Source organism: Parasteatoda tepidariorum, chromosome 2 (genome assembly GCF_043381705.1).
Source record: "Parasteatoda tepidariorum isolate YZ-2023 chromosome 2, CAS_Ptep_4.0, whole genome shotgun sequence".
Classification (NCBI taxonomy): domain Eukaryota; kingdom Metazoa; phylum Arthropoda; class Arachnida; order Araneae; family Theridiidae; genus Parasteatoda; species Parasteatoda tepidariorum.
In genome coordinates, this window is record NC_092205.1 from 11,250,884 (window position 1) to 11,278,509 (window position 27,626).

General features: G+C 28.1%; 2 protein-coding genes across 3 annotated transcripts in view; one reads left to right on the top strand and one right to left on the bottom strand.

The window, feature by feature from the left end:
• Window positions 1-17,755, top strand: part of LOC107445632 (peroxisomal acyl-coenzyme A oxidase 3) — a 42,140-nt gene extending 24,385 nt beyond the window's left edge. The window contains exons 5-16 of one of the 2 annotated variants that reach the window (XM_071177169.1): window positions 935-1,024; window positions 2,305-2,537; window positions 4,024-4,120; window positions 5,273-5,455; window positions 6,165-6,287; window positions 7,045-7,165; window positions 7,275-7,394; window positions 9,371-9,481; window positions 10,306-10,460; window positions 10,836-10,971; window positions 12,161-12,315; window positions 14,360-16,476. In XM_071177169.1, coding sequence (XP_071033270.1) covers window positions 935-1,024; window positions 2,305-2,537; window positions 4,024-4,120; window positions 5,273-5,455; window positions 6,165-6,287; window positions 7,045-7,165; window positions 7,275-7,394; window positions 9,371-9,481; window positions 10,306-10,460; window positions 10,836-10,971; window positions 12,161-12,315; window positions 14,360-14,476 — 1,641 coding nt within the window. In that variant the 3' untranslated portion in view covers window positions 14,477-16,476. Of the gene's footprint in view, window positions 1-934; window positions 1,025-2,304; window positions 2,538-4,023; window positions 4,121-5,272; window positions 5,456-6,164; window positions 6,288-7,044; window positions 7,166-7,274; window positions 7,395-9,370; window positions 9,482-10,305; window positions 10,461-10,835; window positions 10,972-12,160; window positions 12,316-14,359 lie in introns of both variants that reach the window. The other variant, XM_043053978.2, reaches the window with a different exon arrangement.
• A 1,776-nt stretch (window positions 17,756-19,531) lies between these two features.
• LOC107445639 (DNA replication complex GINS protein PSF2-like protein) lies at window positions 19,532-23,956 on the bottom strand. Its single transcript, XM_071177171.1, has 2 exons — window positions 23,283-23,956; window positions 19,532-21,117 (listed from the first exon to the last, which is right to left on the bottom strand). The coding sequence occupies exons 1-2, from the start codon at window positions 23,796-23,798 to the stop codon at window positions 21,061-21,063; spliced, it is 573 nt and encodes a 190-aa protein (XP_071033272.1). The 5' UTR covers window positions 23,799-23,956; the 3' UTR covers window positions 19,532-21,060.
• Window positions 23,957-27,626: the final 3,670 nt, after the last annotated feature.

Sequence of the window (27,626 nt, forward strand, 5' to 3'; positions counted from 1 at the left end):
CTTTATATCCTAAGGTAGGCCAATTCGAAGGAGGCTCCTCCTAAACTTGAAAATATTATTAAAGTTCTGTATTATTATTTTGTTATATTTTTTTTAATATGAGGAAAAACTAAACATATCTGAATTTAAATTTAGACAATGGTCTAATGGGTCATTGTATTTTTTTAAAATAATTTAAAATGAATATTAAAATTCATAATGGTTTAATATAATCTTATAAGAATGTTTGAAAATTAGAAAAATTTAAGGACATTTGAAAATCTAGTTTCGAAATGCATGTTCACCACCATGTTAAATCCATATGCAAGCAAACATATTTCATAATTTTATCATCTGTAGAAATTAATTTATTTATATAGAGACCTTCTAAATTAATAATAATTAAAGAGGCCTTTTTGAATATTCTTTGTTAAATTTAATACTAAAATATATATTTTGTAATGTAGTAGCAATATTATTGAGTTGCACAAAAATTTCCTTTCTTTAAATTTTTGGCATAGAAATAAAGAAGTTCCTTCTATGAAAAGGGATCTACTCATAAAGGCATTCTTAGTGAATTAATTAAAATTTAAAAATGTATGTGTTTTTAAAATACTTTAATAAGAAATTAAATTTTTTTTTAACATGGAAATTGCAGGAGCCCAATTTTTGAGGGAGCTTGAATTTAAATTACACAGTTACAATAGTTCTCTAAATTTCATAGATAAAAAATTCTTAAATGTGCTAAATATGTGCAGAAGGATTAATTATTTTTATTTATTTCTTGTTTTAAACTTTAAGGAATTTAAATCAATACTAATTCATTTTTTTTTTATCTCTGAAATATTGAGGGAAACTTTTAGATATTTCTAATTATTGAAGGGGATATACACCCCTCTCTACCAATGACTAATGATTAGCTATTAATTATTTTAAAAATATTTTTATATTTTAGGCTATCGGTTGTTTTGCCTTAACTGAAATGGCTCATGGAACAAATACTCGCTGCATGAAGACAACTGCTACATATGATCCACTTTCGCAGGTTTGTTGATATATATAACTGATATATATAGGTTGACTGATATATATAACTGATTTCAATTGCAACTGATTTCAAAAAATCTATACATTTATACCAGTTAAAAGTTATAACTTTTGAATTGACTAATAAAATATTTAAAAAAATTTCAACTTGAAACTTTAACTTTTTTGGTAGAAGGAAAAGTCTGGTAAAATTCCTAAAAATAATTGTATGCTATGATCTTTGGAGGAGGGCATTGGGCTGTCTAACCAATTATGATGATGATCCCCATGGCAAAACCAGGGCGACATTATCGCAGAACATTACAGAGCTCCTGCAAAGAGATTTATCCATTGTTTTTAATTTTCTTATTCTTTTCTGCTGAAATTTTCGAAAGAATTTTTTACTTTGGAATTACATTCATTTCAAGATTCAAAACATTCCTTTTTCCCAACGGAGGGGAGAGAAATGCTCTTGGTTTTCTATTCTCATTTAAGAATAATGAAGTTAAAAAAAATGGTTTCCTTTTTTGCAGAAATTTTTGAAAGATTTTTGTTTTGCCAGAATTATATTCAAAAGATGTTTCCTTGCCTATTGGTGGGGGGAAATAAATGCTAAGGATTTTTCTATTCTCATTTGAGAATAATGAAGTAAAAAGAATTTTTTTTTTCTTTGCCTTGTATATTTGTTAAAAGTATCTTGTAGAAAGATAATGCTAAAAAGGTTTGTTGTAGAAAACCTGATAAAATTCTGCGATGGAGATAATGATGAATTATTTGTTATTTATGAGATATCAAGCTATGAGGAAATTTTCTGTAGTTTCTAAATATATGAATGATTTTACTGTTTCTTTAATGGATTAAAAAAATAGAAATGTGGACTGGGGAAATAAAAGAACAAATCTATGAAGAAGGATTACAGAAAAACTTTCTGAAGCTAACGAATACCATTTAGTGAACTAAGCTGGTTTTTCTTTTCATCAATGCTCATTTTAAATTTTTTTCCTAATATGAATTTAAAGGATTTCCATGATTTTTCTGTTAAAATTCTTCATAATTATTACCATTCTTATTAATTGAAGGTTTTTTTGTTTTTTCCTCTTAACATGATTAGAAACAATATTAATCCTAACTAAACTTAGAACGCTACTTATCGCATTACTTATCATTACTAAAAATGCTTAAAGAATAGGTTTGTGCTTGAGTATAATATTTCTGCTATGATTCTGAGATGTGATCTCTTGGATAGATTTACAGTATATTTTTTAACCTATCATTGTATAGCTTTATTATGTTTTCTAGGAATTTGTTTTGAACACTCCAAGGTTAGAGGCAACAAAAATGTGGATTGGAAATTTAGGACAAAGTGCTTCACACGCTGCTCTATATGCTCAACTGTATACGCCTGATGGTAAATGTCATGGACTTCATGCTTTTATAGTGCCCATTCGAGATCCTAAGACTCACTTACCTTATTCTGGAGTAACTGTGGGTGATATGGGACCTAAATTGGGACTACAAGGATTAGATAATGGGTAATTTTTTTCTATTTAAAAAATTTCTTTTTTTAATAAAATCTAATTCATAATGTGATTTATTAAATTCACTGTATGCTTATGCACTGAAAAGCTTCTTGCTAAATACGTACGTATAAAAACCTAAGCCTATAAAATATGAAGTAGTGTATAAATAAAGCAGTTAGTCAATAAATTAGACTATTGTAGAAGTATGTCAGTGTAATATTTGTTATGAACACAGAATGATCTATGCAATGTAAATTTCTTTTTTAGCTTCATAATTTTTATTTTTATTTTCTTTAATGTCATTCTTCCAGGGAGTTCATATTCTTAATGAAAATATGGGCACCATGACCCAAAAATATTTTAGTGACCTTTTCACCATTTTTGTTAATTCTCCCCATTCTTTTTGCATCAAAAATAGTTTCTACAACAGTTTAATGATATTAGTTAGTACCTGATGTCTTAAATTTTTCATACTCAACTATATATTTATATTGAACTCTGGTACCATTTAACTAGTATTTCATAATCCGATTCTTTTAAAAACATATTTATTCCAGGGTAAAAGCTGCAATATTTATGAAAGTGATAAAGTTTTTTAGAATATTTATTCTTATCTATCCTGTATTGATAAAAGCCTTTCTCAAGGCTTAGGTAAAATGAAAAACTCTGCAAAGACAAAGTTTCATTAAAAAAAAACTTTTTGCACATATAGATAGATCAACACTTTTAACTAGTTTCAACCCTTTTTTCACCACCTCATTTTGATGAAATTTGTTTAACTTTATATTGAATCATATCACTGGCATGAGTTAAAGGACCAAAAAAACTGAAAATAAAAACCCAAAAGCACTTTTTATATAATTGAAAAGATACTTCAAATTTGAGCAATAAAAAAAGTGTATGCAGGAAGCATTTATTCAGAGAATGTTATCTACGTTTTCATAAAAATATCTTTGCAAGATTTTATTTATGTATATAAGTTTTGTAAATATGAATCTCAATGTGTGATTTTTAAATCACGTGAATATGAACCTCAGCATTTAAATTTAAAATCATGTGAATCTTGAGGTTTGTTTTAAGAATCGCATTAATGTGAATTTCCATGTTTGATTTTAAAATCCCGTGAATACGAATGTGGCTTTTAATAATCATAATAGTGGTTACGAAAAGTGATATTTTATATAAAATCGTAAAGTAGGAGTCACGATCTTAAAGATGAATCGCAATGTGTAATTTTAAACCATGTTAATGTAGTTTTAAATAGTGTTTGCATTGGTAGGAAGAAGGGGGAAAAAATTAATCTTTTTTTCCCCTCAGGAATTTGAAAAAAGACAAAACTTTCTTTGAGAAGGAGAATTATTTTTTTTAAATTTTAGTTACAGTAAAAAAAAAAATTTGCGGTGGTGGCAAATTTTCTGTGAGCGGGGTTTGCAGGTTAATGTATATTAACAGGTCTGTCTTACTAATAGCCATGTCAAATTCTTTCTTTATTATTCAGGTTTATGTCATTCCAAAACTACAGAATTCCTAGAGAGGCTCTCTTAAGTAGAACTGGTGATGTTACACCTGATGGAAAATATATTTCACCTTACAAAGTACGTTCATCTTAGTTAATTATTTTGAGTTAATTCAATTGAAATATTATGTGTTCTCATTTTTGTGTTTTTTATTTGGCTAAAGTTAAGGATTTAAAATATGAATTTAGTGCAAATTAATATTTTGATATGATTTAATTCATCTTTTGCTATTATGCAATGTGCTGTGTGCAAAAAATGAATCATCCTGATTAAACTTTGGGTTAGATTTTCGGATTTTCACGTACAGGGACTCAATCTTATTTGTTTGAGGAGACAACATAGAATATGCTGCTTAGCTAGGGCAAAGGATATTTTAAGTTACAAGAGCAGACGCTCCAAATAAATATTCCTACCTTTTTTTTTGTTGACAGATGTGAGTTTCTGACCCTCAGTATATAAGGGGAATTATTGTGCAAATGGTTGGGTCTGGAAAGCAGTCTCAAGTTTGGATTATTTTAAGTTAATTCATGTTTAAATGAGTTGTTAAATTAAAAGAAATTTTTTTTGAATAACCTTAAACTTTTTATGCCTTTTTTAATTGTTTAATGCTCTCTAATTTAAACTAAGAAATTAATTACATTGAAAATATGTTCCCTTACTTTTAAATTACATCAATGTTTCACGAGTGTGCAGAAAGTGTGACCAAGGTGATTAGTAATTTCTGTTAACGCTCAGCTACGTAAACAGGGTCATTTTCATTGCATCCTTTGATGGACTTACCAATTGTACCCATCAAATTCCGAAGATGAGTGTCGTTTGAACTAAGTCTCTTTTCTAAAGTAACGTAAAAGGAATTTCGTGGAATCTCTATTGTTTGGGTTTTTTTTTGTTTGTATTGCACTTACTCGCAATACTACTTTTTTTTAAAAAAGTAGCACACTACACTAGAAAAAAAGTAGCGACTACAGTAGTTTCTTTACTTGTAGTGTGCTACTTCCGACCACCGGTTGATACAGATATAAATTTTTTTAATGGCTGCTTGAAATTTAATACTTTGCTAAATAGTATAAATTATTTGTTTTGTAAACTTCAATCTGTAGGGAAATAATGAATAACTGTAACTGTGAACTTTTGTAAACAGTGCAAAATTGAATACTTTGCTAAATAATATAAATGATTTGTGTCAGAAACTGTTAGTATATAGAGTCATTAATGTATCTGTTTTAACAGGATCCAAATAAGAGATTTGGTGCATCACTAGGTTCTTTATCTTTGGGCAGAATGGGAATAATTAGTGTTGGTATTGCAAACTTGCATATGTGTCTACCCATAGCTATACGATATGCTGCCATACGTAAACAGTTTGGTCCACAAGGTCAAGAAGAAATACCTATTTTAGAGTATCAGCTTCATGTAAGTTTTTCCTTCTTTAAATGCATCTCACCTTTATCAGATCAGTAAGTTTATGTATTGGTTGGATTGAATCATTAAAATAGGAGTAGCTCCTCAAGTTAGGAATAGAAAATTAATTTCTTTCACGCTTAATGTTTATCAACTACGTGTGACGTAAGGTTTCTTTTTAATTATTTTTTTAATGTATGCTTTTTAACTGATTAATTCAAGTGATGTTTTTCTAATTACAACTAATATTTCAGAGATAGATAAAGTTTGACAACTAAGTCAAAAAAGAAAAAAAAATGAAATAAAAATCATGAAAGTATAAATTTTGACATGCATTTCTTAAATTTGAAATGTACTCTTATGAATTAAAAGGTAAATTATGATGTTGTTACTGAACAAGCAGAGCATGGTTGAAATAGATTACCTTTTTCATGTAAGAAATGTTTCATTACATAAAGAAAGCCAAGTTATTGACTTAAATCAATATAAAAACATTCATTCACGATGAGCTGCTTGCAGTGAAAAACTAAATCAACATCATTACAAAAAAATTTTTTATAAGAGTTTGGAAATCCTTTTTTTTTTCCTTCAGATTTTATGATTATTAAGATCTTTTTTGCCAATAATTTTTTTAATATTCAATTGAATGAAAACAAAAATATTTTTAAGCACTTTTGTTGCCCATTATGCTAAAAAGAAAATATTTATTGTATTTTTTTAGCAATACAGACTACTACCATACTTAGCTGCTGCATATACTTTGTATCATTTTGTGTCTCGTTATAACAACGACTTGATAAATATACAGATGAAAATCATTTTTGGAGAAAAGTCTTCTGAGCTTGTAAGCAAAGTTTTATTAGTTTTTTTTTTGTTGTTAAATTTGCATTTATTATATGAATATATTTTGTAAACTGTTTATTTATTAATTTTTATACATAATATTGTTTTTTTCTGGCGAGTTTCCAAATAAACACAATTTTGTAACAGAATAATGTTTTATATATGTTACTGTAAATGACCGAAATTGGTGGTTGTTGACAACCACATAGTTGCTTCAGTAAATGTCCGAAATATATACTAGGTCTAGTTAAGTGCCACTACCCAGTATACATTTGCTTGGTATACCCTACACTAATGTTTTTTTAACGTTTAGTGTCACTTCCCGGTATACCCTACACTGAAGGCTTAGTGCCACTGCCTGGTATACATTTGCTTGGTGTACCCTACACTGATATTTTTTTAAGGTTCAGTGCCACTACACGGTATACATTTACCCGGTATTCCGAACACTGATGTTTCTTCTAATCTATCTTCAGGAAATATTAAAATATCGATTGAATATAATATTGACGAAATTAATATCAAATCTGATACAACTATTTCAAACATGCACCAAAGAGACTATGTGATTGTTGACATGTGATGTACTCTTGATTTCGGTCATTCACAGTAACATAAACATATGGCATTGGGTTACCATTAATTCTTATTTGGTTGTAATTGTATTTTTTTTTCTGTATTAAATTATACTGATTATAGTAATTATATTTTTTCTGCTTTTAAATTATATTGATTCCCGTACTCATTTTATTTTTAAGTCGGATCAAGTTGGTGAGCTACATGCTTTGTGTTCTGCTGCAAAGCCTGTCATTACTTGGGCAGCCAGGGATGCTATTCAGGAATGCCGTGAAGCTTGTGGTGGTCACGGTTACTTGCAAGGTAAAAATACAATTTGAATTTGAAATTTATGAACTATTTAGTAATGTTTAGTAAATTATTGCATGATCTATCTGTCTTTCATCTTAGAAATTTTTTTGTTCTTATTAAGCTAGTGGATTCGGCCATCTGAGAAATGATAATGATGCAAACTGTACGTATGAAGGAGATAATAATGTCTTACTTCAACAGACAAGCAATTATTTACTCGGTCTCTTAAAGAAGAAAAGAGGTAATTAAATTGTCGCAATTTTGAATATACTATTTATTAAATATTATTTTGAATTTAATATGACTGACTTCTAACAAAGCAGTATCTATTAGTTTTGCAGTATCTATTTATTTTTCTTTTGTGGCACTAAAAACATGGGTATTTTTTTAACTATAGTTATCTTTAATAATTTACTTTATTTTGTTGTCTTAAATAATAATTTACGTTGTGTAAATTAATATTTAATTTACTCTATGTAAGATAGTAGATTAGATTATTAGTGTTAAATTCATTTTGTTAGGTTATCTTTAAGTAATAATTTAATTAGTGTTAAATAGTTAGTTGTTCAATGCACCAAATAAAAAGGAACACCCTGAATAACGTTTAATCTAATGAACAGATCTTCACATACTAGGACTCAAAACTTAATGGCTCGAGAGGGTGAACTGAAATATGCTAATTAATAAGTACAGGTGATATTTTAAGCTACATAATCATGCCCAAAAACATACTTTCTGTCAATAAACATACCTTTTTTTTTGTTGAGGGATTCAGATTTCTGACTCCCAAACTATAGAGGGTAGTCACAATCTGAGAAATATGGTCCAATAGTTTGGTTATTAGAGATCTCTAAAAATAGGACCCCTTAATGTTAATTTTACTTTTTGAGTATTTCGAGAAATTTTTAAGCAAATTCAGAAAATTTTGCACACAATTATAAAATTTGTTTATCCTAAGATAATTTCATGCAAAAAATAGCTTATAGTAAAAAATTGTCTGCACAATTAATTAGCAAATTTGAGGTCACCCCCTTGAGCCATTAAGTTTGAGTCCTAGAACATGAAGATCCGATCATTATATCAAAAGTTATTCAGGGTGGCCCTTTTTTTTGTGCACTGTACATTAAGTATTTGTACAGATTTATTATGTTAGGGTAATTTATATAAGTGATAGTTCAAGTTGAATAATTATTTAACCTTAAGAATATATTTATCCTTTTTTAAATGGGTGTAGGAATTTTAAACTATAAACTGTGCCATCTACTATATCATCTAATGATGCCAATTATTGGTTGCAGGGTGTGCCAAGCATATATATTATTCAATACTTAGGTTATGGCCCTCAAGGTCTGTGAGCAAGTAGTACACCACATAATGGAACAATGGGATGAGTTTTCTATTTTATCTCACAACAGAAATGAAAATAATTTTAATAGTTCTGCTACCAACTATGCTACAATGTCCCGAAATCAAACCTATAGTGATTTGTGTGATTTAGTGGCTACTGGGCAGATGTTAAAGTATTAATCAAAATTAATACTATGTGTCTTAATATTTAACTATCAAATATACTTCAAAATCTGTTAGATTTTTTTTTTTTTCATTTGGGAGGTATTATTAAATATGGATTCCAAAATCCTGAGTTTCTCTGTTTTCCTTTTTTTAATCTTTTTTTTTTATTTGAGATAAGTTTTAACACTTTATTATTTTTTTTTACTTTGTATACATCTTATAGGTTTTCTCTGCATTTGAATGCTACATAGCATTTAGTACATGTGCTATTCAATTATTTTATACATTACATTCACTTTATTTCTAGCATTGCTAACTGAGAAGCATTTTGATTTCACTTTGAAGGGATTCATAAATGTTTTTTCTTTCAAAATTTCATTAATTGTATCAAGATTTCATTAATCGTTTTTTGAAAGGTATTCAAAGGTACAACATGTAAATTTTTATTTAAATTTAGTTATTGTCACTCACAGATAAGTGCATTTCATGTTATATTGCCTGTTAATTTATCGCTTTTTTTCCCTTTTCCAACAAATCAGAGTATTTAAATAAAAAAAATAAAAATTTCTATTCACAAGTAATAACTTATTTATACATTAAAGCTTTTTGCATTGAAATAAATTCAATCATTATGTGTACCACTACTTCCTTTTTGAATTTTTACATGCATAGTTTTAATTTTATTTCTGTTTACATGAATTGTAGAGGGTTGTGAGTTTGTTCATCTGGAGAGCATATGCTTCCTGGATCACATGGATCAGATTCTGGGAGAAACATTCCATGCTCGAGAAGTAAAAGATTGTTTGAATATGAAAGGTTAGCATTTAAAAAAAAAAATAGTTTTCATTTTTGACTTTAACTTATCTATTGGCTATAATCAATGATTCTTAAGTGTTTCAGCTGAAATAAAAATTAAGTTTTGAAATTATAATAATTCTTAGTGAATATTCTATAGTGTTTTCTTTGAAGTTTGTTTCTTTGCAACCACGAGGTAAATTATTATATTGATTAAAATTCCACAATTGATTTTATGAAACTGACTAAATCTTCCTCCCCAAACAAAGAATGGTGAGGAATTTTTTTCTGAACAGTTTTTTTTTTTAATTTATTTATTTTAGTTCTTTTTCCCTTCTCCTTTATGAAAATTTCAATGAGACTTTTGTTTTATTTCCTATTGATACTTTATTATACAATTGACACACAGTTAATATAAATTATAGGGTTGCCACTTCACAGGGAATTTTGAGTTTTTCTTTAGAGACTGAGTAAAAAACAGGAAATATTTTTTCTTATTTTCTCTTTTTTTAAAAAACTAGGAAAATAAGAATAAAAATTTGACTTGCAATCTATGGGATATTTAAGGGTAATATTTCAGCTATACTATTTTATTTTATTCACTATAGCATTATTAGTTTTAATTATGTTTTCGAGCAATTGAAACTAGTATAGTTTGCCCAATACAGCTTACACAAGTGATTATATTTTTCCTGTTAATATAATGCGTATAATATGTTAAAGGGAATTTTTTTCCAGATTTGGGTGGCAATCCTGAATAAATACTTCAAAAAAAAACTTGTATTGACAGTCTTTATTAAGAATATAAGTTTTGTTATTTTTACTTATCTCTGTTTCAATTTCAGTGTTAATTGATGCATTTCAATGGCTGGTATGCTATCTCATGCAGCAAAGTTACGAAAAATATGACGAATTATTATCAGATAGTAATGATGCCTTTCTTGCAAAAAGCAATAACCAAGTGTTTTACTGCAGAGATTTGTCTTTAGTTTTCTTTGAGGTAAATATATTACTACCCCAAATGGTATGCTTCTTGTTTTTAATGCAAATGAATATAACTTATGATATTCTTGTTTGATTATATTATTTATCATTGTGGTTGATTATAGTTTTTCTTAAAAACTGACTTTTCTATTGAGGCCAGCAGTGAGTGATGTTGTCTGTATTTTGCATTATATATTTTTTCATTTTTTCTGTTTATGTTAAGTTTCATCTTATAAGAGTTTGTCAGTTACTCTTAGTTTGATGTTATGAATTTAAGAATTTTAATTTTTTTTTAAATATTGTAAAACAAATGGATGTTACAAAATAATTAAGTTATTGTTTTTTTATATTAATGCATGAGAAAATAAGTTTTTTTTTATGTTTAATATAGCATGCTGTACTCCAAAAGTTCTATAACTTTATCATTGAAGAGGCTGCTGACCCACACCTTTCTGATGTTTTGCACAAATTAGGATGTTTATATGGTTTATGGAGGTTACAAGATTATTTCACCGTGCTGCATGAAGGTAAGAAAAAGAAGAAAGTTTTAGCTATTAAAAAGTACTTAATGATACTTTAGTCTTTGATAGTATCTAAAATAATATCAATTTGCTTTAAATTAGAGTGAAAGATCAATTTTTAAAAACTGTATTTTTTGTATTGTTAAAAATAGTCATGGCATTAATTACAAAGAAAAAAAATAATCTTTAGCCTATAAACCTGAAAAAAAAGTTCTGTTTCATAGTTGCTCTATCTCTTAATTTTAGCTTGCTTAGTATTGTGTGTCAGTTTTTTTTAGTGCATGAAAGGCACATATTGAATATGCTAGACTGGGTTTGAGCCGGAGCACTCCCGAACTGTTTTCTCTGTAGCTGGACCTGAAGCTCTAAATTTTCCTAAGCTCCAGCAATGTCATTGCATCTTGCTGACGTTTAGTAGGCCTACTGCATCTGCAACAACATTTCAGTCTACCAGTTTGCTGTAGAAAGACTAATCATTGCATTGAAATACATTTATAATGACTTTAGATCAAATATTAAGGAGACTTTATTTTATTAAATTCTTTTCTTAAGAATAAACAAATAACTCAACAGTGAATTAAATTAAATTTGTATTTTCTATGTAAGCTGTTTCTATGTTTTTTTTGTTTCTTTTATGATTAAAATTTGAAACTCAAAAGTGTGCATAAATATATATTAAAATTGCAGCAGCTGGAGCGTCAAACATTTTCTGCTCCACATCCCTGAATCTAGATTAGATACAGTTTGTAGCACCTTTTTTTTCTTCTTATATCTTTCTCAAACAGGTCTCGTGTTTAATATTAATCTACTCATTTATGACTTTGTTGTTTGCATGTCTATTAAAATTATGTATTGAGATAACACAACCTATTTTTTTATTTATTTTTTCTTCGTAGTTATTTTGCTTGTTAATTTTATCAAAATAAGGCAACAAAAAAAATTTCACTCCTCTGTATTGATCGTGGTGGTTGTTTTATGCATGTCTGAGTTTTTTTTTATTTAATCATATAGTGTTTAATCATATTTATTATATTAATTTTATAAGGTGTTAAATTAAATAGTTATCTATTTTAATGAGAAGTAGTTTATTCAAATTGATTAAAAGATAATATTATTAATGGTATATTTTTATCAAATTGTTTATTGAAATGAAAGGAATTATCAATAATATATTGTGGGTTTTTTGTAATTCTAGGAGGCTATTGTGAGATGAGACATCATAGCACAATAATAAAACAAGCTATATTACGATTGTGCTCTGAACTTAAAGATGAAGCAGTGTCACTGGTTGACGTTATTGCGCCACCTGATTTTGTTTTAAACTCTGCTTTGGGAAAATCTGATGGACAGGTATGTATATTTTTTTTTACTCTGGTAAATAAATTTTATATATTATATCTTAGCTGGAAAGACATAGGATTAATGCAAAGACTTTTTTTGTCATAAAAATTTTAAAATTAAAAAAAATTTTATTTATAAAAATTAAGAACTAACAGAACATTATCATTTTTTTTTAATAATAATTATTCTTTGCCATCAAATCATTAATCAGTTTACTATATTGATCCCCCCCCCCTTTCTCTCTTTGTAACACCATTTGGTTTTGCTAATTTACTTTTATAATTTAAGTTTTATGTTTTGTAAAGTCTTTTGTCATTTGTTCCAGCTTTCAATTCAAATTAATCCAGTTATTTGTTAATTAAGTCAGTATGTAAGTTAAGTATCAGTAATTAAGTCAGTATGATTATAATTAAATAATCATACTGATATAATAATAATTAAAACAACAAATGAAATATGAATTTTTCAATCGAAATCAGTAATATACTTTTGACTGCAATTGAATATTCAATTTTCACCTGATTCAGTTTGCTGAATTTCACATGTTTTTAGTTAATTTATGTTGTGTTCATATTTCTGTGAAGTTTAATTCTGTACATTGAAAATATTTTGTCCCACTCCATTAATAAATTATCCAATCATGTTTTAATCAGTTTAGAATTAAGTAGAAGTTTAAATAGAACAAAAAAAGCAGGGTCAAAAACTAGGGTTTTAAGTTTCTAATAATATCAATCAATGATTTTTAATGAATGATTTCTAATAGATATTTATGCATTTATTATTAAAAATTAGTTTAAAAAAAATCAGCAACAAAGCGTTGTTTCTAAAATTATCTGCAGACTTGTCTTTATCACCTTTGGATTAAGTGAAAGTTTGGTAAGTAGAGTAACTTACAGTGTTTTGATTAAATCTGTAACGATAAGAAAAAGAATGAAACGAGGATTCTCAACAGTTCATACATTCCACTTGTTAAAACGTTTTGATTTTTCTAAATAGGTTCGGTTTTATTGCATCTAATAAACAGGAATTAAATTTGTTAGATTTATAATAAAAACAAATAAAAGAAAATCTTTTTTAAAGAAATGTTTTATTTTGTTTGAAAGCTGTGATCTTTTGGCCTTTTCAGTGTTAATTCTTTACTTTCCAATATTAACAAGACCAAATTTCACTTCAGTATTTCAAAAAGATCTTTCTATAGATAAAAGCTTTTTTATTAAACATTGTGTCCTTCTTCCAATCATGTTGAATGCATTAATGTACCATTTGCTGTAAGCATTTAAATTTTAAAGAGTATAATTGTTACAATTACATGAAATAGCATGTATTTTAGGTTACTAGTATAACAAGCAAGACAATTAGTAAAATAAATTTTTTTTTTAATTATTGATACTTGATGTCATTTTGTCAGTATTTACTTTTTATTTAATCAAGTTATAGTTTAATTTACTTTTTACAGACACATTTTTAATTACTAATTAAATTAGTTAATGGATATGAAGCTTTTGTAAAAGTCAAAACTAACTGTACGTTTTCAATGGAGATTAAAACGTAGGTTTTATGTCCCACAGAAATTTGCAGTCCTTGTGCTATATCTAGTTATAAATTTGTTTTTAGTGTATTTACATAGTCTGAAAATGAATAAAATAAACCAAATTATGGTTTACTTCGAAATGAAAATTTAAAAGAACTGCTCCAGCCATTGAAAATGGTTATTAGGCAACCATATTTGTTTATAAAAGAATTTATTTATTTTATTTTGATTTGAAAAGCACAATAAGAAATACTATTGCAATATTTTATGAATGTCGAAATTTATTCAATATATTGTTGTTAGAAATATTATATTTTCTTTTAAAGAAATGGCATTTCTATTTCATTGGCATCATCCAAAAGATTAAATAAATTATGAAATTATAGGTTGGATCTAAATATAACTCATCACCGGTTATAAAAAGTACTGACTCTAGAACTCCTCTGTGGAACCCTAGGGTTCTAACGAATAAAATTTGAAGAACACTATTATAAATCACTTATTTTTCTTAAAATATTTTAGGTTTACAAGAACTTGTATGATGCAATCATCCAAACCCCTGGTTCTCTAGATCGGGCTCCCTGGTGGAAAGAGTTTTTACAAAAACCTAAAGTGTATTCTATTCAAGCAAAGCTGTGATTTGACTCAAAGTTAATCTTTCTCCAAGTGAACCACTCAAGTATTTTTCATTGTTGTGCGATGATGAAAGTGTTTAGTTTTTTAGAATTTTTCAGGGAGCTTCTTACGGAGGTATATTTAAACTAGATAATTTGCTTATTGTAGTTGGCTTTGATAGTGATAAAAAAATATCAAAACCATTTTCAGACTTTTTTACTCAGATTTATTATGAAATTTTTACATATTTGCACAAGATATATCAAAAGTGTTGGAGTGTAAATATGACTTCCAAAATGTGAAACTATTTTTAAAATTGAAATTGCACATTTTTTTTTAAAGATATTTTTATTTTAAAATTACTCTTTCAATTACGATCTTATACTAATAGTTCAAAGATGGTAAAGGACAGTTAAGCAAGTTTATGTCAGGTTTGGGATTTTGACATTAAAGCTTTATAAACATTATAAATTGTTCAAACAATTTTTAATGTTCTAATAGTATTGAATAATTTACTGAAAGTATTAGCACCATTTAAAAGTGGAAATATGTTAATATTTAGATTACTCATTTTTTTAAAAACATTTAATTATTTATATACATAGAGAGTCTATAATTTAAAAAGAATATTGTACACTAAGTCATTTAGAAAAGCATTTAATACGGCTGTTTAAAATTAAATAGTGCTACATAAATTTGTAGTGAGCTTTGTTATAATATTTGTTCATATTTTATGATCTCCATAGTTATGTTTTAGCACTACTTTATAATTATTTTCACTTTTAGTTTGATATGTATGTAATGAATAAAGAAATTAATTTTTTAGCATATAAAAAATCAGGTAAATTTTACCTAAGCATACTAAAAAAATTTTGTAACCTAGGATAAACTATTTATAAAACATTTTTAGGGACTGCTAAATTAATTTTTTGATAAACAAAAGTAAAACAGCAAAATTGAAAGGAATAAGTGCACTTAAAAATAAGAAATAACAATGAAAAAGCATTTGTTGTACATACGTCATCTTCACATAAACATTGTTGATTCATAGATCAAAATTCCTCTCTAATTTAAAGTTTGCATAACGTTAAAAAAAATTTTTATTTTTTAATATATTAAAAAAAATAATGCGCTCGTATTAAAAAAAAGTTTTTTGAAAATGAAACACTCTAGCTTTGCTAATAGTAACTGTTTGTAATGGAGAAAATTTTGAAGGTTTAAATTAGCATAATCTTATTTTGTGCATGGGAACTTTGGAGGTGGCATTTAAGTGTTAAATTCCAGACTTTTGATACATTATAAAAATTTTCGTCCAGATTCTGTGCTATACATGTAGAGCTCATATATCTAAATTGCTGAACAACATATAGCATCACTGAACTATGCATAAATAGTTAAATTAATTGCTGAGTATTTTAAACTTAAAATTCTGAGCTCATTTTTACTCACTGTTGTATAAGCTAAGTAAAATTGAAATTTTTTCCTTCATCTGTTAAAATTAAATGTGCATTTCAAATAAAGGTACTTTGCGATTATCCCATCGACCTCTCAAAGCTGGCGAAAATGCTCAAATCTTTTGGCCCCATCATAATGAAAAAAAATTTCTAAAATAAACATTCTAAACACATTAAAATTATCAAAAAATAATAACAAAAAATTTAAGTGTGATACGTGATAAAAAAGTGTAATAAAAAGAATCAGAACAAAGTAAAAACCTTATTTTTTTTTTTAATAATTACACATTGAATTATTCTTGAATCTAACCATATTAAAAATCATTTCAATGGCAAAAAATTCATAGCTTTTAAAGCGCAAACAAACAAGTTATTATCTTTGTGCAGTCGCCGGCTTATAAATAAATTTAAATATGAATCCGAGTGTTTTGGGGTAGTTCCGCAGTTAAATAATAATCTTTTCAGTGCTATCGGCGCAGAAGATACCTTTCGGTGATATCGGGTTTGGTGAAAATAGTCGACGGGGTAATTCTCAAAGTACCCAAATAAAATACTGTAAAAAAGAAAAAATGCTGGAGATCAACTATACTGGTGATATGTGGGTGAAGAAAAAAGAATTATGAACTTAATCTGTTAAAAAACCTTGAAAGTACATTTTTGATGGCATTTTTAGCCCAGCTATGTATGGCACAAAAAAAGCAATAAACATTTCTATTCTGTTTCCATTTAAAATGTTTAAATTGTTTTAAAGATTCTGCGAATGCATTTATATTTTTCTTCAAGTATTTACCTCAAAAATAGAAAGGTGATTTTAATATTCTTAGTATTTTTTATATTAGTTTTTAATTATTTATTGTGATTACTAATTGTTATAACTTTATTAACGCATTATTTTACGGCTCAGTGGGCCTTAAAATTGTTGTTTTTTTCTTTATTAAAACTTAAAATTGGTTTGTTTGCATTCTGGTATTCGGAATTTATTATTATGTATCTCTTCTATGTAATATTAAAAGTGTATACCATTGAAATTATTTGTAAATTTACACTTCATATTTCACGTTTTCTTCTTTTATTTTAAATATTGTTGGTTGAAGATAATAAGTTTTCTACCTGTAGAGAACTTTATTTTTGTGCATGCTTCCATTTCTCTTTGATTATGTAAGAAATCAAGTTATTCTGAATATTGCATTACTTTGCACGTGAAATATAATTTTACTCCTTTTATATTTAATTTTTAAAAAATTATTGCTTAAGTGTGAAAGATCTAATGATGACTTAATTAAATTTAAGAAAAACGAATATATTATATAAGATGTTATTTCAAATACAAACAGTATAGACTTTCTATCAAGTGTTAATCAAAATGTTGTTTATTTTTATCAATCTTGAATTGTTATGCAATTCTAGTCCATAGAACTTATTTTTTATATTATGCATAATGTTAGAGTATGTCTATAAAGTTTTAAATTATATAGAGTCATTTCATTTTACATATATTACTTTTAAGAAGTTTGTTTACCAATGTATTTCATCATTAAAATCAAAATTTAATTATTTTGACCGGGTACTTTATTTACATTCCTTGCCATTAGTTAGTGTTCATGTTTGCTCATATTTTTATATTACTTAATTTACTAAATCCCATTCAGTATTAAGTCATTTTTTAGTTCCTATGATGGTGCTTGTTTACAAATTTCCATTCACAAGATGTATTTATTACATTTTTGCCTTTTTTATTCGGAAATGTTATATTTGTGTTTTAAATTGTGCACAGAAATATTTTTGGCTTGTTGATCGAGTCATCTTCATATGTTTGTAATAGCCATTTAATAAAGCTTGAAACTCATAAGTGTAGTTATTTTACTAAGTTTTTTAGAATATTAATTTACATTTCATCCATGACACGAACAACATGGATGATCTTGTAAAAAATTTTATCTGAATTTACAATAAATTCATCATTATTAAATTTACAATTTTAGCCCAGAGACTTATTTTTTCTCTGTTTTGTAATTACTGCAAACATTTACATCTTATTTTCGAATCAACTACGTTTCAAAACTTAGTTAACTAAATTTTGAATAAATTAAAAATTCAGCAATTTTATTTTTGGAAGACAAAATGAAAATAATATTTACTTTAAAAAGGATGAATACTTACAGGGAAATTAAAACAAAAATATATAATTCAAATAAGAAAGACAGGCATTTCATAACTTAGAAAATAAACTGCTATCCCTTTTTTAAGCTCTAGCTTATTAATCTACAAAATTTTTGAAATTATCTCATACCTTTTATTGAACTTTATAAGTAAAATAAACAGTTTTACTGTTTAGTTTATACTTAAACAATAAAAGAATTGATTGTAGGAAAATACTGTATTTAAAATTATTTAGAATAAATTTTGCCAACTATTTATTAATTAACACTTCGACTTTGTAAGCCCCATTCTACAGAGAAACTATGCGAGGCGAGTTACCTTGTCACCACTATGTCATAAGTTAATATTTGTTAGAGTTTGAGGCAATATTTCACTACATAAACTTGAATTTTAGAAAACTCAAACAAAATACAAGAACATATAAGAAGAAGAAGAAAAAAAACTTCAGCCAACAAGTAAGCGTGAAAGAACTGTTCAGTTCAATGTTTTAGTCTATAAATACATGGAAACCTCTCGGCAGCGACCACTTTTTATTCCACAGTAAAATGGACATTGCTTGTTTTTAGATACATGAATTTTATTGTCATTTTCTTGATGTGGAAATGCCACTTGAGTTAGCGTCAGGAAAACTAGATCGATGAATAAAATTTAGCGCCAATAACAATGACCGTCGCTTATTTAATTACGTGTAAAAATAATTTACCAATTGATTTAAATAATTACGCTGTTTAAGCTTGCATTTAAATGTTAATTAGATTTTAAAAAAGAGGTTTGTTTGTTTGAGATACTTAGTTTTTTCTAAAATATTTTTTTCCTTCAATTTCACTTTCAGCTCTAGAGATTAATCATTGATGGCAATGTCTTTAGTCCACTCCGACCGCAACATGAGGTTGTCGATCTCTTTCAGAGATAGTGAAAAAGAGGTCTCTAAATAAGAACTCAGAAATATTGTGAATACGTTTAAATCTACTGTTTTGTTTTTATATATATTTTTTGCATTATATTATTCTACCTTTAATACGGAGATATCTGTATCGGCCCAGTCTCTCGGGGAGGTTCTAATGTTCTCTCTTAAAGGTTTTCTTCAACATAAAGTCAAGGGGGAAAATTCTGTGCTTTCCACACAAAAAAAAGAAGTCACTACACAAAGGTTGTCTTTTCTGAAGGTTTGGCTGTATTTTCCTTAAATTTTGGCCTGTTAAAAATCTTTGTTCTAAATAATTTAATTGAATGATTTTCCTTTCCATGTAATACAAGTGCGTGATAGTTTGATAAAAAAAAAAATCCTCCATGAAGGCTAGTTTGCCCTAATGCTTGATTCAGGAGTTCTCTTGTCTTCAGGGTTGGGTTCCAAAACACAAAGCTACGAAGTTAGATATTGATAGTCATAAACTGAAAATTGGATAGGCTGTTTAATGTCGACAATAAAATATATATTCGTACTATAAAATCAATCATCCAAGGGTAACATAAGTCAAGCTTTTATTGAAGAGAGCACATCACATTTCTTTTATGAGACTACAGAAAAATAGTCTTAAACACCAGTTTAAAATAATAGGGTTAAATATAAAGTCAGCACTGAGTCTGTTAGCCACATTAACATACTGTAATTAGCAGTTAATTTTAGCACGGTTCAGTAAAAAGGCACTCTTAAACTCATTCACTTCACTTTCATTAGGCTCTCATTAACAGTTAATCTGAACATGCCTTGTTATTTCATAAAAACTGGACTAAAAAATATTATCAATCATTTCCGAATTTGTTTATCAACAAGTAGCTATATTAAAAAAAAAATTCAAAATAATACAAATCATATATTTTCTAAATACAAATTTATTATGTTATAAATAAATCAAGCTCACTTTTTTATTTGAATGGATCAAAAATTAATTTTAAATGGCTTAACTATACATAATAAAATATTGAAATAAATTGTAAGCTTTTACCCAAAAATTTAAGAAGACTACCATGCAGATCATTAGAAACAATTATATTTTTCATAAATAAACTCTAAAATAAAAATTAAAGATTTAAAAATGAAATTGACATAAATGAAAAGGTTCATTATGTAGTCAGTTAATTTTTTTTATATAATTACATAAGAAGCAACCATATAAAAGAAAAGCCAAATAGTATTGCCACTTATTTTATTCTATTGAATTCACAGACTACATGAGACACTAGCGATCATCATTTTATAAGGCCCCTCAAGTTAACAATATTAAAATAAATGGATGCATGTTTATAAATGACAGCAAACTTGCATATATATGACCAGGGGTCTGTATAGGTTTTTCTGAGAGGTACCTATTTTGTGAAAATTTAGATATAATTTGTGAAAAATTATATTTAAAAATGCAACACAAAAATATGGCAAGAATATGGATTTACCATGTCTTAAGGAATACAAAAATAAAATTTTAAGAAAAAGTATTTTGTGAAACTACCGTTTTTCCTAAAATTAAATTTGTGAAACTACCCTTTTTACTAAAGTTGAATTTGTGAAGGTACCGCTAAACGGTAGTAATTTCGGTCTGGACAGACCCCTGATGACACACCTTTTATTTTACTTGGCAAGTATAATATGTCTCTCATGATAACTTCATAAACTTAAGAAAGAAAGAAAAGAAACATTATTTTACAATGAACAACAAATGAGTTTTAAAATGAAATATATCATTGAAAAAAGAATATAAACATTAGACATTTTCTCAACTACGCTTAGCCTACATCTTTTATAAGTAATTAGAGCACATATTCAGAGAAGTTTAAAACATTTGAATTTAAAAGACCTGCAACAAGTATTATTTAACATAATTACATTTTTTTTAAAAAATAAATAACAGTTTTTAAGTACACAGCATCTTAGATGAGTATAACGAATGTCTTAGAAATATGAATTGTTTCAAATGGGAGATGATCTATCGATGAACTCGAGTCATACCAATAGAATTCCAAAACAGTTCAAGTCATAACAATCAAGTCACATACAATTTATACGCTTCCAGATGGCTGACTTTGGCTTTCATTCTGTGATGCAACAACAGCAGCCTGGAAAAAAAAGGAACAAATAATTTGCTTATTTTTAGTTAAACCTTCCTAGCGTTTCAAATTCGGTAAAAACTGGAAAAAATTTTCACATCTATACACTTTTTTTTTATATAGACACCAAAGGAAAAAAAAACAGTAAATTGTTGCTGAAAAAGTCATGAACTTAAATTATTTTAAAAAGCAAGAACCAACACTCGCAGGGGTAAGACGATAAATTTAAAGCAGACAATTTTCCAAAGCAAATATATAAATAAATATTAAATGCTTTTAACTACAATAATAATGTGTTGAATTTAAAAAAAAAACAACATAAAATTGGTTGATAATTAACTATACTAATTATGCATACAAAATATATTAGTTTTCAAAATTTTGCGTGAAGATCTTCCCTGTGAAGGAAAAGTATAATAAACAAAATTATATTTCTGGCAAACAAGAAATGCACGACAATTTCCATAATTAATACTACTCTCAAGTTTATAACAGGGGAAATTTCCATATAGTGATATGTGAAAGAATAATCCCCAACTTTCGGGCAGCGGCCTGTGAGAAATTTAAAAAGCAAAATCATCGCAGAATGGAACTAACTCATAGCCACCCCAGAGCAAACATCTACATGATTTTTTTTTAAATTTAAACGTTTAAAATCTATTTGGTACTTTGGCAATTGTAGTAAGCTAATGTTGACCACAAGTTTTTCGTTTAGAGCTTGCTCTTTTACGTGATGTTTTTATTTAATTTTTGGGCATCATTGCCTGATTAGCACTAAAACTTAATAATCATATGGTTTAAGATAATAGCTTGGAAATCTACCAAAGAACAAATTTGAAAAATAAAAATCGTATCAGCCATTTCTAGGTTAGCCACTGTACATTATATTTTTATTTTTTAAATACCAGAACAGAGAAGTAAATATTTTGTCAATCGCAGTTGCTGCAAGCATAATCCAAAATTTGTTTAATTCATTAAAAATTTAAACCACATTAAATTAACCAACTAATTATAATTTAACCACTTTTTAAAAATTGCATTCTTTACTAGTTAAGGAGAAGTTATATTTTCATTCTTTTTTTATAAGATTCTCTTATTAACTTGCAAGTACTTGGATTGAGGAGCTTTTTGAATCATGATCTGCATCAGCCTTAGCAACTACAGAGCAGCTGCCTGCTAGAAACTATAAAAAACATCACAGAAGGTGACCAACTCGAAGGGTAGAACTCGTTATCACCACAGACAAATGCATGCATGCATTATACTAGATGAGAATGTTCACTATATTTCTAAAAAACGAGTACACCCATTCTTTGCAGCCGAAACAAGCTTTCTAAAGCCTACAACTATTATTCAATATACATTTTATATCAGTACACGCGTCTAAGAAAGCAGCTAAGCTAGTCCACTACCTGAGAAAATCATAACAAAAGTAGGTAGATTCATAGGGGTATAATTTATTGAAACCACCTAGTAAACTATTATGCTCTACTAGTCGAGCAGTATCACACGCCAAAAGCTGTGCGAAGCGTGAAAGGTGGGGGATATTTCCGTATTGTGATCTGTCGAGCCAACTACAATTGCCAAGATGCCAAATAGATTTCAAACTTGCAAATGTTTAAAAGAAAATATGTAGATATTTGCCCGGAGGTGACTACGAGTTATACCTTTCAAGATAGTCCTTTTCTGTGATGTTTTTTTTCTTTTTTAGTTTCTCGTGGGCCACTGCCCGGAAGTTTCCAAGACATGACGATTATTCTGCCGCAGATCATGATACAGAAATCTCCCCTGACGGTGGCAGGTTCAAATACCACCATAACCCTTGAATGCCCATATTCTTCTGCCAGCACTTTCACCAGTGCTTTTTCAGCACTGGATGTTTAAAGTGAGCAAAAACTGCATCTCATTGAGCAGTATTAAATACTTTATGAGTCATAATTATACTCTTGTTACAATATATTAATATATACTACAGAATATTTTAAAATAAACACATCTAGCTTCTGCTTCGTAAATCTCATAAGCAAGTTTAATAATTGTCAAGTAAAAATTGATAGCACAAAATATCCATTTAAATATCTGTTTAGTCAAAATAAGTTAAGAAATTTATTTGATAAGGTACCATTTACAAAAGAAAGATTTATTGGAGAAATCAGAGAAAAGCCAAGAATTACCCGTCTGAATTTGTGTAATTGAAATAAAGCTGTAGTAAGAAGTGGTCGAACGAAATTGATTTCGAAGGCAGTCAAATTATCTACTTGAGCGTGAGATTCTCCACTTTTAATGAAAGCATCCACAGAACTACGAAGTTTTGCCATTCTAATATCCCAAATATCTTTAATAAGAGTCTTAACTTCGTCTGCATGTGGTATATCAGGTACAGCAACATCAAATAATAACCTCGAAATTTCTTTATAATGCTCACTAGGCATGGGCGTGAATATGGTCGAATCGATTTCTTCTTGTTTAATTTCTTCTAATTTTTCGACACTCATCCAATCTGGCGGTATCACTCGACATTTTTGCCTTTGACGCAAATTTACGGCTAACCATAAAGGTACTTCGACAGGTATACTAGCGGCAAAAGGTCCAACATCACCTCGAATTAAAAATAATTTACCATGATTAAAATTAGGAATTATTGACACCATTTCTTTTTCAGCTAAAAATTCTAAATCTGATGGATCCATCTGGAAATAATAGCAAGCTTTAATTTATGCGTTTATTGGTTGTAGCAATTACATAAATTTTCAGGCTTGTTAGGCGTTTATGCCCGATCATGCAGAAAATAATAACACAAAACCGAAACTTAGCAAAAAACGCGCCGGATTAGAAACAGTTACGGTCAAAATGAATCAAAATGCATCTTTTTAAAATTCCCTAAAGAACATTCTTACTGAATCAAACTCAATCCTGTCCTCTGCGTTGCACCAATCAAATTTTCACCGATCAAATTTATGGTAGAGAATGGAGCACTGTTATTGGCGATCGAAATGGGCTACAAGTGGCGTTGGAACTCTCTACCTATGGCAACACTTCCTATGCTTTCCCCATTAACGTGTGGAGACTCATAGAGGAAGGAAGAACGTTAGTTTCTCTCGCGAATTTCATACAGACTAAAATCTCTTAAATTGGAAAACTATATGGAACTGAAAACTACATTAAGCATAGTTCTAAAGAAAAGTATCACGGAAATTTCAAAAAATATTTTTATTAAATAAATAGGAGATCTCTCTCTCCAGATGGCGCATTCTAGTATTGCGATCGTCTATTGGGCTTTGCGCCCCTTGTAATTTGTTCAAACCAAATTTAATTAAATATTTCTGCTGTTGTAACACAAGTAAAAGAAAAATTTATCCTGCTTGAAGTACGTGAACAACTTTAATTTTTTTTTCTCAAATGTTATGGAAAGGTTTTTGTGTAATATAAAAGAGGTTCTTTAATTTATAAACTTTTAAATCTTGGCAAAAAGTCCAAACTAAGGATACGGATTGCATCCGTTTTCTGGCAGATAGTTGAGCATCTTAAGTGTTCTAATAATTCAAAATTAAACTTTAAACCTTATCGTTTACCTGTTGCAACATACACATTAAAAAGCGCATTTAAGATTGCAATAAGTCTTCGCACTACATAAATCATTAAATACTCTTAAAAATACTTATTTTTGTTTTGCAGTTCTCATTAGGGTTCATTTTTCTATTAAAAGAATTTGATGCGCTAGTTAGCTAGTTTACGAAGGTAATTTTATTCTAAATACAGTCATTATCAGTAATGTTTACTTTTTTTTTCTTGTAATAACATCTGATTTTTAAATTTAAAAAAATGCTTTACCTTTGTCCTTATTATAATTTACATGGAAATTTCGATTAACATGACTTGTTTATGTTCTAAACAATTTTCTTTTATTTATTTAATTAACCATTTCAAAATATGTATTTTTTTAATTTATTGTCTCGTTATATATAATATTGCTCATTACTTTGTTTGCTCCTGTGGAATTTTGTCTTTTTAGTTTTAAAGAAATGTCTCAATTACTATACTGAAAATTAATTTGATTTGCTTTGTCTTAGTGTATATAGGAATAATGTGTCTTTTTCAATAAACTAACGATTATGGCAAGTATTTTCTTCTTTAAAAGTTTGTTATTAACATTATTACTCATTAATTACATATATATAAATGAATGTCTGCTTGTGTGGTGTTCCTTATAACCTAAACCATCCGACCGAAAGCCTTGAAATTTGGCATTCAGATAGTTCAAAGCAAGAGGAAGGTCACTGCAGACATTAGAACATTCTACAACAAACCGCCCGAGCGGAAGAACGAAAAACAAAATGGAGTTTTCTGATTGGTTAAGCGTTAGCCATTGTTTTAAATGCATTTTCACATATTTTAAAGATAACATGTGTGATAGCTGCTAGCTCATAACTCTATTTGATCAAAGAATAGTTTATTGCACGTATTTAAATATTCAATTATTTTATATTCGCTATTTCAAATAAATTCGATGAACATTACCTGTTAGCAAGCCTGGTTTACATCACCAAATTTATACTTTGTCTGATACCGAGCGCTCTTATTTTATTTTTAACTTGCATTTTTAACTTTTAAACGTGTTTCTAAGAAATTACTTATTTGAAACCAACGGTACTGGAAGAGAAAAAAATATTTATGTATTCAAAAGCAAAATTAATGGGAAAATAGTACTAATTCGTATGAGAGAAACATAAAAAATCGAAGCCAATAAGGCTTAATTACGCCAATGAGGCTTAATTAATTAAGGTAATATATGAAATAAAAGAAATAAGCTATGTACTAGAAAGCAAAAGAAATGGAGTAAAGGTATTTGTTTGTCTAGAAGAACCGAAAGAAATCGCCATACAATCATTAACGACAAAGATGGTAAATTAATGTTGGCAATATGTATTAATTGAAATAAAAAAAGTAACTTCGGAACTAAAAATCGAAAATAAATGGAAGGAATACTTATTCGCGTTTTGGGCAACCCTATAAAATCTGTATGCTTAAAACTGCACCAACACTAAGCAGTTTTAATACCTATACTTTAAAATAAAGCACTTTATGGCCACTCGAAAGGGATATGTAACTGAGAAAATCATTTAATAGAGATAATTTTAGCTATCATGCAGTGAGCAATAGCATCATATCAAGTGATGTTAAATACATTTTATCTTTTTTCCAATGATATGAACTACAACGAGCTTTGCTTACTTCATTAACGTAAAACCACCGAAGATTACAACATATAATATTAAATAAAAAATCGAAATTATTTTAGCTATATCAATTGAAAAACTTAGTGGAAGAGCCAAGTAAGTGACCTTTTTCAGAACGAAAAAAGAAGTTTTAACCTAATTATTTTATTGCCAATTTATCACAAGATGGCACTAATAATTCTTTGCCTTATTTTATTTACCACTGCCTTATTGAAATAAAAATCATGTAAGCGTAATAAAAACTAATATGGATAAGTTATGTTAAGATAAAAGTGAAAGCAAAAACAGTTCTGTTACATTAAACATACCCATATTGATACAACCACTTTCTATGATTTTCTCTAATGCATTAATTTCCCTAAAAATGTCATTCACCTGGTTCTTCCATCAAGTTCGTTAATTGTGTCAGTATATGCCTTTCAATTTTGAGCATGATTACGTTCTGTTTCTCAATACCGATTTATTGATTGTTTTCTTTTTTTATTCACCCCATGCGAAGAACGGGTTTTCAGCTAGTAAGTTATAAAATTTTACTGGCATTGTCTTTTGTTTTACTTGAATTTATTATTATTAGAGAATCAAATTGAACACAATTACAATTTAAAAACTTTTGTAATAATTCAGTAAAATATATATTTATGTTTTCATTTTATATACCCGCAGTTGGATTTTTTTTTAACTTTCTCCGATTTTTAAAGTTAAAGTGCATATTTGAAGTCTTTCAATATTATAACTGAAAAAAAAAGGATAAAATTAAAATGCTTTTTTTTTTTTTTGGAAATATCAATAATTATTTATTAAAATAAAGTACTTTACAATATGATAAATTCTCTAGTAATTTATCTCAATCCTAGTGAATCTATATAAATTAAATAGCTCCAATTTTTACTTTTGTAATACCGATAAGATGATGATATGCAATAACACTTGGGAACAAACTTCATGTTGCATTATACGAATACTTCAAATCTGAAATCATCAGAATAAAAATTGCGTAGCAACGCATGACAGGAAACATCGTCACACGCCGCTAGGAGCGCTTCCTTATGATGACCTGTTAAGGCCTGGTTTCTTGGGACAGGACGCCGTCAGCTGGAAATCAGCATTAACCTCTGATTGGTCTATTTGTGAGTTTGATAGTATACGTCATCGAACGCTCATCTTGAACTACAATTGCCGTCCAACTCAACTGCAGTTGGATTACAACGTGACGTTAACCACAGAAGCAATGGCGGACAACATCCAACAGCACATTGAAATCAGCCAAGATTTTGATTTTGA

Excerpts from the sequence above, each read along its gene's own strand:
- LOC107445639 (XM_071177171.1), bottom strand. The coding sequence starts at position 23,798 with ATGGATCCATCAGATTTAGAATTTTTAGCTGAAAAAGAAATGGTGTCA. Across the intron at positions 21,118-23,282 it reads AATTACACAAATTCAGACGG|GCTGCTGTTGTTGCATCACA; the intron begins GTAATTCTTGGC and ends TTTTTTTTCCAG.